Source organism: Sprattus sprattus, assembly GCF_963457725.1.
Source record: "Sprattus sprattus genome assembly, chromosome: 17".
Lineage (NCBI taxonomy): Eukaryota > Metazoa > Chordata > Actinopteri > Clupeiformes > Clupeidae > Sprattus > Sprattus sprattus.
Genome location: NC_137915.1, coordinates 23,915,512 through 23,932,346, shown reverse-complemented (window position 1 = coordinate 23,932,346; position 16,835 = coordinate 23,915,512). Strand labels below are relative to the sequence as shown.

Here is a 16,835-nt window from a genome sequence, read left to right as displayed (position 1 = left end):
ATATATGTATATATTTGTGCCTGCTCTCTGTATCTCTTGCTGCATGTATACATCTGTGACAAACTCTCTCGCTGGCTCTCTTATATCTTTGCAAGCGTGTCCTGCCTCCCTCACGTTACTTGCTGCCTGTTTCGCTTTGCTAATCTTCCCCAGTAACTGCCTTGGGGTTAAATGACCATGGAGGGCGGTGGGCTTATAGCCTAGGCTAGAGTAACTGTTTTCAATCCCCTCATGCTACATCGCCCTTCTCATAGGGCTCATAGAGCTCAAATGATTATCTGAGGCACGTTTGTACAATTGGGGCCATCACAACAAACACACACACAAACACACGAGCGTGCACACACACACACACACACACACACACACACACACACACAGATATACCCATCACTGTCTTATATCCCCTTTTCACATTATGACACGAAACGGCCGGTGCTGTGACAGTGCACTTTTTTATTTGGCTCTAAATTGCCTATCACTGGATAATGAGTCCATGGCGCCTGCCGCGTAGGACTGAAGACAAAGAAGGAGAAGAAAATGAAGAAAGAAAGAACGAAAGGAAAAACGCAATTTGCTTGAAATCCTCTCTTCAGCCTTCCCCCTACTGTCTCCATGTGTGGGGAGAGGAAGAAGACAGTTGCCTGATTCTGTCAGGGCCCAGTCCATTAATAGCACGATGAATAAAACATTTGCCCAACCTTCCGGTGAGGGCGTATATATGTGTGTATTGCTTTATGAGTGTGAGCGTGCATGTGTGAGTGTGTGTGTGTGTGTGTGTTCTCCTACAACTGCAAAACGAACATGGGGACAGGACGTCGGAGCACAAACGGAACGTCGAGAACCGTGGTTCTCTCCTAGGCAGGGCGAGGGTTGTCTGGCGTTTCGATGCCATCGAGCACAAACCCAGTTTTGGGTTGGGTTTGCGAGGTGCCTCATCCTGACAGCAGGGGCCAAGAGACTGCAAACAGGATCAAAGTCATCCCTCCCTTCTCCCTTTCTTTTCAGCCCGTTCTCTCTTTCTCTTCGTGGTGGCATGGGGGAGGAAAAGGGAGGAGAAGATGTCGGGAGACGTTGTGTGAGAGAACTAGGCCAGGATGCCTAGGATGTCCCAGTGATAATCCTGAGCACAAAGCACCAAAAGTCTGCGATAGGCAAACAAGGGCGCAAACTATACCTCTCGTGCGTCATGTGCATGTGTGTGTGTGTGTGAGGCATGTCAGACAGCTGATATAACAATTCACTTGAGAGAGTCTTTCATGGCCACACATGGGGATGTGTTTTGACACAGAGCAGGTTGACTCGTGGCATGGTTGTTATATCACGTCAGACGTCTATATTGACAGACAAACAGGTCGTTTGACACCGACACCCTCCAGCACATGTAAAGGAAGACAGCCGGTGCAGGACTGTGCCGTGAGTAAACCTCACTCCCAGACACCTTAAGAGATGTGCTAGCGACAAACGCTAACATCCATGGGTGTTTCGCCTCCTTCCTAGCACACTTATCACACTAGGTTTCAGCACAGTAGTGTATAAAATTCATTAAAAAAACACAGATGTGGGTCACCATATGGCGACTTGTAACCGCTGATGCAGGCTGTGTGTGTGTGTTTGTGTGTGTGTGTGTGTGTGTGTGTGTGTGTGTGTGTGTGTGTGTGTGTGTGTTTGTGGAGGTGCAAGTCTTCTTTGATTTTGAATCATCTATCTAGTTCTGTTTGTCTGTGTGGGGGACGACAGAGGAAGTGAATGAACGGAGAGAAGCTTTGCATATCTCAGTGCTACAGGCGAATATGACACATTGTACACACTCATTCAAGCACAAAGACTACATTTCCTTAATCACTATTACACCCCCCTCTCCCCACACACACACACACACACACACAAACACACACACTGAAAGCACTTGCTAAATTACACAAGCACTTACTGAGCCCTACAGAAAAAATATAAATAAAAAACATTGCATACTTTCAGGGTCATACAGTTGTGCACATATTTACTGAACCATCAAGTGCACACTAAAAAACACAGCCTTCTAAACACACACACACACACACACACACACACACACACACACACACACACACACACACACACACACAAGCTGGTGTCTAAAACTTTTAATTAAAGTCATTGAATGAGAAAGCAGAGAACTAGACACAGTGATACACTCCCAAAAGCACAAATACCTTCACCAATTAGTTTGTGGAAGAGAACATCACTTATATGTAAATAAAACCTAATTTGCCTAAATATATTTAAATATTGCACTTTAAAGGGGAAAAAGTAATTATCTGAAGTAACAACAAAATCATATCTAAACTTTTTAATTCCAATAAAACTGCAGAGAAACACAAACCCACGGCAACAGACCTCCCCTACGACCTTGTTTACCAAACTTAAGTGTGTGTGTGTGTGTGTGTGTGTGTGTGTGTGTGTGTGTGTGTGTGTGTGTGCGTGTGTGTGTGTGCCCCATTAGCTCAGTGTTTTTCAGATAGTAAGAGAAGTCGGTTCACATCCCCAAATGACTTGTCTTCCCGTCTTACTCTAGGAATGGGGGCAGACAGAAGCCATATCTGATGGACAGCTCACAATCCCATAATCCCTTGGCTTTATAGTAAGATTCCTACTCAGCTGTTCAGACGCTATTTCTTTCTTTCTTTCTTTTTTTGTCTTTCATCGTTTTTTTTTCACGCAGGCAAACACACACATGCACGTACACACACACACACGGCTGGACTCACACACAAACATCTGAAGACTGCACCAGAAGTCAGGGATTGGCAAATGGTGACAAACATTACAGGCAATAACATCTAACTTGTGTTGTGCGCGTGTGCGCGTGTGCGCGTGTGCGCATGTGCGTGTGCGTGTGCGTGTGCGTGTGCATGTGCATGTGCGGGTGCGTGTGTGTGTTTGAGTGTCTGTGTGAGTGTCTGAGATGTGTCTTTACTGTTACGGGCAGTCTGCTGAGCATCATGACAAGCCATCATCCGCTGCATAGAGGTCATTAGAGCAGCACATGGCGTCTGTTCAATGACTTCCTGACACTCATGTTCCTACCATTTCAGTGTCATCATATCTCAGTACCATCACATGTCACCTCATCGTCCCAGTCCTCTGCACTGGTATGTGTGTGTGTGTGTGTTTGTGTGGGTATGTGTGCGTGTGTGGGTATGTGCGTGTGTGAGTGTGTGTGTGTGTTGGTATGTGTGCTTGTGTTGGTATGTGCGTGTGTGTGTGCGTGCGTGCTTGTGAGACGATCCATTTTCCCTGTGGGGTTTGGAATAAGGACTCGCTGAGGTCTGTTTGTAGCTCCCTGCTGTATGCTTCAGCACCTGAGCCACACACACGCACACACACACACACACACACACACACACACACACACTCATTAATCAGCATGAGAGGCAGCTTTACGAGCTTTATTTACACCGGCTCCTGGCGTCCTGCTGTTGCTCCATCACACACACCAGACCGGCCCGGGATTGAGAGGTCAGCTCTGCAGACGCTCCTTCTGCGATAGCACATGGCCACGGCATCCCTACTCACATTCTCGCTCGCTCGCTCGCTTTTACTCTCTCGCTCTCTCTTTTCCTCTATCTCTCTTTTTCCCTCTCACTCTCTCTTTTACTCTCTCTCTCTCTCTCTTACCCTCTTACTCTCTCTTTTCCTCTCTCTCTCTCTCTCTTTTACCCTCTCACTCCCTCTCTTTTCCTCTCTTTTTTCATCTCTCTTTTACCCTCTCACTCTCTCTTTTCCTCTGTCTCTCTTTATCTCTCTCTTTTACCCTCTCACTCCCTCTCTTTTCCTCTCTTTTTTCATCTCTCTTTTACCCTCTCACTCCCTCTCTTTTCCTCTCTTTTTTCCTCTCTCTTTTACCCTCTCACTCTCTCTTTTCCTCTGTCTCTCTTTATCTCTCTCTTTTACCCACTCACTCTCTCTCTTTTACTCTCTCTCTCTCTCTCAACTCTTCCTCTCTCCAAAATCAATTTCAAATTCAAACAAGCTTTATTGGCATGATTGTAGACTAGTATTGCCAAAGCCTGTGCATATGTGTGTGAGTGTGTTTGTGTGTGCGTGTCTGAGTGTTTGGGTTCCTGTCTGTGTCTGAAAGATATAGCTGGCCAGTGAGTCAACAGCTAGTCCATTTCACATGTTGTGCTGAAGTGGAATAATGTTTCCGCTGTGATCTTTCCCCGAGCTGCTAAGTGCGTGTGTAGCGGCTGAGTTCCAAAACAGGTCCTTAATCTCCAACCCAAATAGCAATCCCTACCACTGATCAACACCTGATCCTGAAGCCCTGCACTTTCTTTGCCTCCTCTACTCTTGACCTAATTACACACTGCCATGCCAGACCTTCACCGAATCAGAGTCCTAACATCACTCAGTATACTTAAACAACAGTGTAGCTGGCTGCCCTGCAGCTGAAAAAAAAAGAGTTAATCAAAAGGTTGAGGCGCTCTTAACTTTCCTCATTTGAAGGACCTCTCTTTGGGCTTAAAAGGATTTCTGGTCAACCTCAAGAGTTCTTTCACAGATGTCTATAAGGCTGATACTCTAAAACCAGTCATTTGCAGAACATTTAAGGGTGGTTCTGGGTTCTAGTCTGTTGAGACAAGTTGCGGAGTGCTTTCGAGTTCTAGATCACATCAATTTACTGTGTGGGGAGGAGCTCAGATCGCGGCCTCTCTGTGGAGGACGCCAAAGACAGCAAGAGAAAAAGGTAGAGAGAGCGATAGACAGACATAGCTAGACGGAGAGGGAGATAGAAAAAGCCCTTCTGTATCTCAGGGCAAACACATGGACAGTCAGTATCTGATCCTCGAGGTCTAGGGAGGCCTCCTCTCGAAAGGCCAAAGATTACAAGTCCGCGCCGGCAGAACCGGCAGCCAGAGACTCGGCAGAAATCTCCGAGAGGAGCTGGTGTTTGCTCTCTGAGCCACCAGTCCACCATGCATGGCCGCTGCTTCTCTCCACTCCACTCATCTAGAAGCCATCGGATCACAAGCCTCCACACCCTCCTCAGAGGCCTCAGACAGGGGCAAGGAGGGGGAAAGGAGGGGATGGGGTCCTATTCAACGTTAAAAGATTTAACGCTCTGATGACCATTCATTTCAGTTACTATGATTGAAGATTCACATCTAAGGAAGGGCCCTATGACATTGTATCTGCCATAGCAGATGACCAGGTCCCTGTACACACTGGCTGTAGAGGCAGCCACATTCCTTTGGGAACCAAATACAGCATTGACTTCCTCATGTTTCTCTTTAGGGTGATTCCCTGGTAACTAAAAGCAATCATATTTACTGTTCTACTGTCCTGTAACTGACCAATGACATATGTGTATACACACGGCCATATACACACAGGATTTTACTCATGTGCACCCATCCAATCACATGCAAGACTGGGGGGGGGGGGGGGGGGGGCGTTATAAACCACCCAAGCCCTCTGCCTTCTGGCTTGTTTTCTGCACAAGTAATCACACACAAGTCATGCCCACAGTCGCTAACTCCTTTCATGACAACATCATTTAGAACCAGACCTTTCCCTCCTTCTCTCTCCCTCCATCTCTCTCTCCGCTGCTCCCCCTCTCGCTCTCACCAGTTCCAGGAAGTATTTATCGCTGGAGGTGTTTATTATAAATAAATAGTCTGGCGGCCCGAAGCCAATAAGCAGGGTGACATTTTCCGACAGCAGATAAACAGCACTGACCGCCTAACCGCTGAGAATGTCATTGCAAGGGGGCTGCTTCACCAGAGGGAAAACACACACACACACACACACACACACACACACACACACACACACACACACACACACACAAGCTTCTGTGCTGCCGTCTGCAACTTTTAATTAAGTCAACGGATGAGGAAAGACAGAAAAGAGACGTACATGCAGTGTTGAACCTGAAGGATTAATTGCCCGGTGCCTCTCCATCTAATTAAGGGTCACTTTGTATGGTGGTCGCATTAGCAAAGGGGTCGTGCGATAGCAGGGGCACCATAATTAAAAAAAGAAATGGGGGGGGGGGGGGGGGGGGTTGAGTTGCTAATGATCGAGGGACCTCATCCAAACACACAAGTCAAATTAATTCCTTTATAATAACAATGTCTGTTTGATGTTAATGGCATGTTATCAGGATGGATTAGCATGTTGTGTTTACGTGATTACAGACACCAATTTCAGGGCTGTGTGTGTGTGTGTTTGTGTTACCGACTAAGTATGGTATGGCCAAACAGGCAATCAAAGACCATGTTTATGCTAATGTGTTTCTAGCAAAGTAATTGTTTTGTGCCATTAGGGTTTAGATAAAGGCCAATAACTGAGGAATGTAATTTTCACTCATTGTAGTGTGTCTAGTGCTCTTGTACCACTCAAGGAACAGTGTCCAAGCGAAGCAATCAAATGCTTGGCCATCGTGTTTTAATTGAACTTCACTCTTTTTCTTGTGCAGTGGAGAATTATGTGCAACCCCTTTATCGGTCAACCCACAGGCCAAGCAGCAGTAATTAGGGTGTGTTCAGCTGTCACAATGATTGAGCATAGCACAGCATGTAAGTAATTCCTTATCTCCTCTATCTCACTCTTTCAAACTGTATCTTTCTTCTTCTCTATCTGTTTTATCCTTCCCCCTTCTCCATCACTTTATTTGTCATCCCATTAAAAGTCAGTTTTTGCGTCTTGTTTGTGTCTTCTTTCTTCCCCCACTTTCTATCAGCCTGCTGCTGTTGAAATACAGACATTATAGTTAGACAGAGGTCTTTTGACCCCCCCCCCCCCCCCCCCCCTTCTCTTTCATTTTGTACGGTTCCCTGCATATCGCTCTCTCCCTTACTCCTTCCATCCCTCTCTCCCTGTCTCTCTTACGGAGTAGGAGTTGGGGGGATTAGCCAGTGCCTGAGTGCCCGGAATAATGATTACTGCGGCGCTCCGACACATTTCTGCACACTGCCGCAGATAAGAGAGAGGCAATCTGCGAGCGGGGCGACTTCGCCCCTATTCCTGTAGCTCTTTGTGCTCCCGACAGGAACGTCACAGAGGAAGCGCCGATCAGGCCAGCTTAGCAGCGCAAGAAACACACACACATAGTGAGGGAATGAGAGAGAGAGAGAGAGATTACAAAGAAAGAAGGTTAGGAAAGGGAAGAGGAAAGAGGAAAACCAAGAAGGAGGGATAGGCAACAGACAGGGGAGAGGAAATAGGGAAAGGAGAGAAACAGTGAGAGACCTGAGGGAAATGCTGGGGTTTGAGCGAGGGAGACAGCGAAAAGCAGGGAAAGAGAGGAGAAGGGAGCAAGACCTCCCTTTCAGCACATGTAGTCTTCATTTTCTCCATTGCATCAATCATTCTTTTTTCTCTCTCGCTCTCTCTCTCTCTGTCTCTCTCTCTCTCTTTCTCTATCTCTCTCTGATGATTCCCAGAAGGCGACAGAAGTTTGACCTGAATTGGATTCTAGAACTCAACAGAGCAGACCACTGGTATCCTGTAACAACCACATTCTCTACAACCTGGAGGGGATTTACAACTGACTTGATCAGGCAGCATTCTAACACTTCCTGTTGCTACCGTAGGACTAGCTGAGAGAAAGAAAGAAACACATACTATGCCAAAGAAAGTTGGGCAACAACGGCAAATAAATAAACAAACAAACAAATAAATAAAACAAAATGAGTTTTGAGGTCACTGGTCACTTGACAGGAGCCAACTTTTGCAGCCAAAGGGAAAGTTTTGTTCTTTTTTTTCCCTCCCATTCTTTCCCCTTGAATCATGAATAAAACATAGCAGACGGTAATGAGGAGAGAAGCTGTCTGGCGTTTTGCTCATAAGACGAGGCATCGTGAGCAGACTCTCTCCTGCAGGCATGGTGCGCACACAATAGGCGGAATGTCAATGAGCCAATCAGAGGGGGCTTATGATTTCATCCTTGACACCAAACAAATATGAAGTCTGACACAGGAGCCATGTTGAGAGGGTCATTAGCAGTTTTTCCACGCATGAGAACAACATTCTTGGAGAGAAAAAATGGACGGATACCGTGTAAGCAGCCTTAAGGACTTATTACACTAAACACTCTCAGAAACATGAAACATGAAACATGCTTTTGGTTTCAGCATTGTAAGATCATTTCAAGGTAAAAACCTTTCCTCTATCTGATCGCACACAGTAAAACTTTCACATACACCCACAGCCTTTTAGGGACTTATTCGCCTTTTTTCCTGAGAATCTTGCCTCTGAGCAAAGAGAAGAGTAAACAGATCATCAATCCAACCCTCAAAACACCACCTCAGAGAGGTTCACAAGTTCAGAAATTCCTGCCAGCTGAGAAATATGCCCATCCACTAGCCAAGGGCAGGCATCCTGGTGACTCCATGTGGTGTTATCATTCAAGCCTAGTCTAATCAAGCCATGGTACACTTTATTCTGCCCTTCTACTGATGTCCATGCAGGCCTGCTTGGGGCTGCATCTGACCATCAATCCTCTGTGGATAAGAAGATCCATTTAGATGAGTATAGAACTAAGCAACCTGTACATACAGGTCATTATATTATGAGAGCGGATACACATACATAGATACGGTTAACTCTTGATGGTAATGGTTGATCATGCTGCAGCATTATGTTGAAATGCAATGCGAAAAAAATGACAGGGTATTGCAACCCTTGATAATTAGCATAATTAGTGTGATTTCTTGTGTAAGCAATCATACTATTGATCTTCTTAATTTTTGTTATTTAATCTTAATCCACAATTTTTGGCGCAGTTTATCCTCTTAGCGCTTTTAAAATATCGACTCGTCCGTCCTGATCCTGCGTAGTGCGTCTTAATAGACGGTTGCACTGCACCCTAATGTCTGAACCGTTTAAACCAAAACATTAATAGCTGTCTATATTTCGCCGGATGCCAGTGTTATGGCTACATATTTGGCTGGTTTTCAAAGATGTTCCCGAAACCATTTAGACATTTAAATTAAATATTGAGATAGGCAATTGAAGACTCGAACGAATGTCTTCTAACAACAATAGCTATGATAGAGGAGACCTGCAGTAAGGGGGATTATGATATTTCCGAATCGCAGAAAACAACGTTGACCGGTATTTGGTCCTATAATCTGTGTTTTGGTGGTTTCTTCATTTACTTCAAAAAATTCAGAGTGTCCTTGATTGGGGAGGATAAGTAGCTTATTCCACGCAAAAAATAACTCAGCTCATGTTTTATAAATCGTATTAAGCGTAATGTGTCCTACAATTAATATAACCAGCATTGGGGCTGTATCTCATGTCTTTTGCTGGGCAAGGGTCTGCTATGTCGAGCAATCACACATTGCATTTTCTTGCGGAAATGCATTTCTAGTTCTAGTTTTGAATTCTTATTCTAATTCTAAGTCATAATTATAGCTTCACACAAAAAGGTGGACCCGGAGAAAATTGAAACGTTAAAAAAAAATTCTACAACAAATGTTGAACATGTCTGTAAGTGTTTTAAATACACTCTTCACACTCCGTGGAGCCAAGCTCTGGATATTGCTTTGGTTCTGCCCTATCTCTGCCGCCTGGTATACTGTAGCTGCCGCCCCTGCATCACAGAGCCACCGAGGCCCAGTCGCTCACGCTGAGAAGTGCGTGGGGTTCCCAGCTGACCGACCGCAGAGCAGCGCTGAGGCTTTTTACATCACCGTCACGTGCGCATCAATTGCCTGCCGCATTTAAATAGAAGGCATGACTCACCTTTCTGCATACAGAGACAGAGAGAGAGGGAGATGGAGGGAGGGAAGAAGGGAGGGATGGAGGGAGGGAGAGAGAAAGAGAAAGAGGGCGAGTGCACACACACACAAGGAGGTGGAAGCAGCTGAAGTGATGGTGTCAGGCACAGGGGTTGAAGGAAGGGTAGGTATTTGGGGCAGTGGTTCTATTCAGAGGAGCAGTATGTCAGCCTGTGTGGACAAACACATGTGTGTGGGTGTATTGCTTGTATCCTGCTGGGTCAGGTAGTGTTACCTGTTCCTGTCAGATATATGCACTGTTTTTTTCTGAGTGTGCATATGTGTTTATATTTTTGTCAAGCTGTGTTCCTGTGTACTGTGGGTGTGTTTTTACGTCTGAATTCAAGTAAGTGGAAGTGCAGCATTGGTTGCATACGTACATTTATGTGTGTGTGTGTGTGTGTGTGTGTGTGTGTGTGTGTGTGTGTGGGTGTGAGAGAGTGTGTGTGCATGTGCTTTCCTAAGTCTAACATGTCATCCTTACCTTGCCCACGTACTGTGGGTCAGGCCCGAAGTGCTCCTCCAGCACGAAGAATTGGTTCCAGATCCAGCCACGTTTGGGCCGGTGGTGCACCTCTGTGTCGTTGCCTCCACGACTCTGGTTCTGATGCTGGTTGGGTTTCTGGTGCGACCCGCTGTGCCCACCGCTGTGCCCGCCACCATGTGCCAGCGAGTGGTTTCGGCCAGGCAGCCTGGTGATGAGGTGGTGCCCGCTACCACAGCAGCGCTCCAGTACACAGAGGCACAGCAGCACCGGGCACAGGCAGGCCGAGGGCACCAACACCCTCATGGTGCTAGGCGCTCCCAGGTGGAATTCCCACCTGATCCCAGTATTCCCAATTTAATTATCAGAAAAATAGGAAAAGTGCAAAACAATATTCCCAGCGGATTGTAAGGTATTAAATCCTAATGTGGTGAAGGTCCTCTTTCCTTTCTCTTCTTCTTTCTTCTTTCTTCTATCTTCTCCTCCTCCTCCCCCCGACTCCCCTCCACTCCGGCCCGCTATGCTGCTTATCCCCCCTGCTGGTCCTGGTGAAGGCTAGATCCAGAGTGGGACTGGGAAACGGGTCTGCAAAGCTTGGCTGAAGCCCATGGTTTCAGACGCTTATCTCCATGGAAACAGAACAACTCCACTCACATCATGGTGACCCGGCGAGGTCGGACTCAGCACAAAGATGGGGCGATCGAGGTGGACATCTCGAGGTTCCTGGGAAAAAGAGGATAAGAAACAGGAACAGAAGATGACTCAATGAGGGAGCAAAGTAGACATTAAAAGTGATGATGCATGGGGCTTTTTGAGCAATGTTTCCAGGCAATCACGTGATGCTCTAGTGCTCTGATTGGCTGATCACTGATGCTTAAAAGTTCTCCAGATTAAACATTTGTTGTCCAATATTGATAGGGAAGTGTCCCAAGGAACAAAAAGTTGCTTCGAGTGCATCACCACGCAAGTCAGGCCAATAGAGCAGACATCTAGCATGTTCTCATGGGCTGACCCAGAATGCACCAGGCTAACACTGATTCCTTGAGGGAGCCGGGAACACTGTGAGGTCTTTGGCACTTCACCAGCCCAGAGAAACATCACTCCCATCACCCAAACAACAGCAGCTTCTTGGCAGCCCTGTTCTGCCTGCGGGGGTAGATTTTTGGGATGAGAGCACCGAGCTGAATTATTCATGGCCAGACAACCTCGCTCGCGACTCCTCCACCAGCTCAGGCCCATACCAGGTAATGAAATGTACATTCCCATTGTGCACTCCTTTCCTTGTCTTCTATTCTTCTTTTCTTTTCTTTTTTTGGGCAGCCTATGATACAGAGAGGCTCAGAGAGGCTGTGATCCTTTGGATTGAGCACTGCCTCATGAAGGCAGGAGATTGGAGACATCTAAATAATAAGCACCCCCGAGAGAAAGCTGATATGGGAACACATTTGGCCACACACATTAGCCTACACACACACTAGCCTACACACACATTAGCCTAAACACACACTAGCCTACACACACATTAGCCTACACACAGACTAGCCTTCACAAACAATAGCCTACACACACACTAGTCTATACACACAAAAGCCTACACACGCGCTAGCCTACACACACATTAGCTTACAGATACCAGACTACCCATGTGGAGAAATAGCACGCAAAAGGGAGAGAGAGGGAGAGAGATAGGGAGAGGCAGAAAGAGGAAGAGTGAGAGACAGAGACGAAGAGACAAAAGGAGGAAGAGTGAGAGACAGAGAATGCGAGGCAGTGGAAGAGAGAGAGAGGCAGAGCAAGATAAATTCAGAGTGAAGTAGCAAAATGAAGAAGAAAGAAAGAAAGAGGGAGAAAGAAATGCAAATAGAGTGAGAGAGGCAGAGAGTAACAGCCACTTGCATTACACATGAGTAAGGTGTAGTTAACTTGGTTGGATGCTGATTGCAGAGCTCCAAGCTGTGGGAGATAAATCCCCCCCCCCCCCCCCGACTCCATGCTCGTACACACACACACACACACACACACACACACTCACACACACACACACACACTCACACTCACTCACACACACACTCACGCACACACGCACGCACGCACGCACACACACACACACACACACACACACACACACACACACACACACGCACGCCAAGCCCAGGGAAGGGGCACACTCTTTGAGCAACCTAATGAGGTCTGGGGAGCGAAGTCTACACTTGCTGCCCACGTCCAGAGACAGGATGTGCAAGAGAACTCCTGCTGAGAAGAAGTGCAACCTCAAAGACACACAGACAAACAGACACACACGCACACACACAGACACAGACAGACGAACACACACACACACACATATTGATTTAAATGTGTTCAAAGGCCACACCGTGCAATCTACAAACACAGCATGGGTAGTGTCAAACGACGAGTGACTCGTCACGCACCCAAACACACATTCACACACACATACACACACACACACACACACACACACACACACACACACACACACACATAAAACCCAGATCTAATTTCTAACGATTCAAAAAAGATGTGGGGGCATTGGAAAAAAAAGAAGTGAATAATAATACTTTGATAATGCCGTCACGGAAATCAGTCTCCTCTACGGATAAACGGCACAATCCGTCTTTTTTTAATGTATGTGGATTAAAACACCAGCTTTGGATCCTTGACTAATCCGTATGTTTTTGAAATCCCAGCACTGGGGAATGATGCAGCTCAGTCGCTGGGGCAGGAGAGTACGGCGTTTACAGGGAGACGCTTGTTGAACAGGGTCTAATTCCTCCAGAGCCACCTCATGACAACACTCAAAACATCACTGCTACTTTACAGCAGAGTGGATTACAACGCACACCTCACAATGACAAGAAAGACATGGGGACGTGTATGTGTGTGTTTGTTTTTGTGAGAGAGAGAGAGTAAAAGTATAATATATAACAAAAGTGTGCCCATGTTTCTAGAACATGTCTGTGACTGCATGTGTGTGTGCACATCCTCTTCTCCACTGCTTACACATTAGTTACAGTTGTACTCTTATGACCTGCCTTGGCAACACTGCTTTTAAATATCAATAAACACGGGTGAAAATGAGAGAATGAGAGGGACAGAGAGAGGGACAGAGAGAGACGTAGAGCGAAGAGAAAGAGAGAGAAAGGGAGCTAGAGAGAGGAGGACATGTGAAAGTGAGTGATGTTGAGAGGAACAGTATGCCACAGGCCTGCCTGTTTCAGACAGCCTGCCTTAGCTTGTCTTTGACTGGCCCCATTGTCTTATCTAACCCACGTTTGCTCAGCCTTCTGGCTGTCCACCTGAAACATCTCCCTCTGTCTCTCCCACTCTCTCTTTCTTGTTCACACATCTCTCTCTATCTATATCTCTCTCTTTCACACACTTTGTCTGTCTCAAAGAAGAAGAAGACATTGTAAGTGACACCACGCAGGAAGAGGCCTTTTTCCTTAGTTATCAGAGGAGTGGGTGTGTAACCCAGCAGAAAGGAATGAGGGCAAAAACAAAGATGGACGCTGTTCATTCATTTTCATAACATAACAAAATGGCTGAAGGAGAGACACTGTCCAAAAGTCAGGGGGGCTCCTTAACACTGTCCCCCCCCCCCCTTTCACACCCTCAACACACACACACACATTTAGAAATACGGATTATATCAGGAGTTTGGGCTTCATGTTGACAGATCAAATTCACTTAAGTGTGAGTGAATGAATGAATGAATAAAGGTGAATGTGTTGAATGGGAAATTGAGTGACTGAATGAATGAGTAAATGAATGAATGAGTGGTTGAATGAATAAATGAATGTGCATGTAAGGGATGGTGAAGGAGGAATGGAGGGTGAGAAAGAGATGAAGACAGACTGGGGGAGAATAACTGAAGGAGGCTGGTATGAGACAGGTAAAGCAACAGAGGTAGCCAGGTGTAAGAATCTTTGCACACTGTGGCCTAGGGCACAGATTTTGGTCTCCTGACACACACACACACACACACACACACACACACACACACACACACACACACACACAAACAAACACACACACACACAAACAAACACACACACACACACACAAACTGAAGTCCTTCATCTCATAAACAACTGTCTGTCTCTCTCCTCAGACAACACACACACAGAGTAAATATTATAACATTCAATTTCACTGCCTTTGACTGAAGAGACAGCAGAGAGGCATACAGGTCAAACACACTGTGCAGTCCTGAGAGAGACAGAGAGAGAGACAGAGAGAGAGAGAGACAGAGACAGAGACAGAGAGATAGAGAGAGAGAGATTAAGATATCAAATGGAATGGAGAACTGAGGGGGGGGGGGTGATTGATGGCAAAAAATGGAGATACAGGGGAAAGTAAGAGAGTGAAGAAAGAGACAGAGAGAGAGAGGGAGAGAGAGAGAGAGAGAGGGAGAGAGATTGAGATGAAACTTGTGCAGAGGTCCTGTGGTGAGTGTGCCTGTTGGTAAGAAACAGTGTTTTGATGTTATCAGTAGGAGATGCCTGTAACTGATTTGCCAAACGCAAATGCATCATGTGCTAACTGCCAAACGGATAGCGATGTCGCTCATGAAATATACATGGAGGGCGTCTAAAAACCACACGATCTGTTGTACATGCTCCCAAATTACTCTCCTAACAAATCCGGCCGTGGAACGATGAATATTCATTCCCTCCCTCCGCGCTGTTTTCTTTTGGCAACTCAGAGAAGGGTGTGTACGTACAGTGTGTATGTGTGTGTGAGTGCCTGTGTGTAGCGTGTGTAGCTCATCTGTGTGTAGCAGTGGGTGTGTGTGTGTGTCTGTGTGTGTGTGTGTGTGTGTGTGTGTGTGTGTGTGTGTGTGTGTAGTGTCTGTATTTTCTGGTTGTCTGCACATTTTCACTGACAATACACGGCAGCACAACACCTGCAAAAAGTGACAGTTTGCTTCGCGTTGTGCAATTAAGGGGATGTTGGGCGTGAGGCAGAGCACAAATCGTCTCTGTTATATTACGCATTTACAGCCAAATTCGGCACCCGGCGACTCGCTCACTGTCACACTGCGGGTGGAGGAGAAGGAGGTGCAGGCGGGTAGGAGACGCAGGCCGGGAGGAGACGCAGTCCAGGAGGGGACGCTCTCCTCTTTATTGAACTAAATCTACCGGAGGAAATGGCTCTGGTTAGGCACTTTTGCGGAGGCGCTGTGGAGAAGTGTGCGGTTGAAATCGGAAGATACGTTTCCAAACACAGAGACTCATGGCACTAAAGCCTATTAGAGTCACACAGGAAGAAGAGACGCCGCCATGATGAGGTCAAAACACACAGGGAATCACACACGCACACACTCACACCACCAAACATCTGGCTGTCACGATTGTTGCATTCATTATCTAATACACACACACACACACACACACACACACACACACACACACACACACACACACACACACACACACACAGACACACACAAACACATACATACAAACACACACACACACACACACACACAGCTGTCATAATGGGCACTTGTTGTGTGTGATTAGCATGAGTCTTGGAGCCCAGCTGCGGCTTTGGTAATTAGGCTGATTGAACTAATTCCCCTCTTTTCAATCCTTTCCTCACCTTCTCCTCCTCCTCCTCCTCCTCTCACTCCCTCTCCACATGCCCTTTCATCACCTTCTCCTCCTGTTCCTCCTCCTCTTCCTGCTCTTCCTGGCTATGTTTTTTCCTATCCTCGTCTCACCTTTCAAGCCAAATGCAGCACTTCTTCACAGACTGGCCATTTCATTCTCCTCACATGTGATCGGCTCCACTCTCTCTTGTTTTCTCTCACTCTCGCTCTCCTCAACCTTCCCTCACGTCCCGCCATTTCATACATCCATCCACACCTCTATTGCCTCTCCATTCCATCCCTCTTTTCCCATCAGTCTCTCCGACCTCCTTTCTCTCCTGTTCCCTTCTGTCTCACTCTCTTGAGAGCTGGAGGAGAACAGGCCTGTGGTTGTAGACGGGGGACTCATGTTTCAGATTTATGAAAGGCTCTGAATTACACATCTAACTATAGCGTGAGTCATGTGTGTAGTTCACACACACGACACACTGTTCCATTTGTTTGAGGACACACGTACACACACACACACAGACACACACATAGTATTTACACACACGGACACACTTAAACTCGCACAATATGCGCATAACCATTTATCGGGGCACACATGCACACAGGCATACACACGCAAACACATAATACACACACACACAAACACATGTTCATGTGCGCACACACAGACACACTCACACACACTTATCCACTCACTCCCTTAATGACAGCTTTCTCTCTACTCCCTTCTCTCTACTGACATAAAAGTAGAAAGAGAAACAGTGAACAAAAGAGATAGTTTGAGTGAAAAACAGAGAGAGAGAGATGAGTAAGAGTAAGAGAGGGAACCTCCTCTTGAACATCTCTGCGCCTCTCTAAACCTTTTAACCGTCTCTGTCTATCTCACTATCAAGTTCTCCTCTCTTCTCTTTTTCCCTCCCTGTTGGCTGTCGTTCATTTCTTCTTCCCCTCT

The 16,835-nt window shown here is 46.4% G+C and overlaps 1 protein-coding gene across 1 annotated transcript in view; it reads right to left on the bottom strand.

Moving 5' to 3' along the window:
• Positions 1-10,563, bottom strand: part of LOC308378558 (cadherin-18-like) — a gene marked incomplete at both ends in the record, with an annotated part of 113,313 nt that extends 102,750 nt beyond the window's left edge. The window contains one exon of the mRNA XM_080855499.1: positions 10,258-10,563. Within this exon, the coding sequence (XP_080711625.1) occupies positions 10,258-10,563 (306 nt within the window). The remainder of the gene's footprint in view (positions 1-10,257) is intronic.
• Between the last annotated feature and the right edge of the window lie 6,272 nt (positions 10,564-16,835).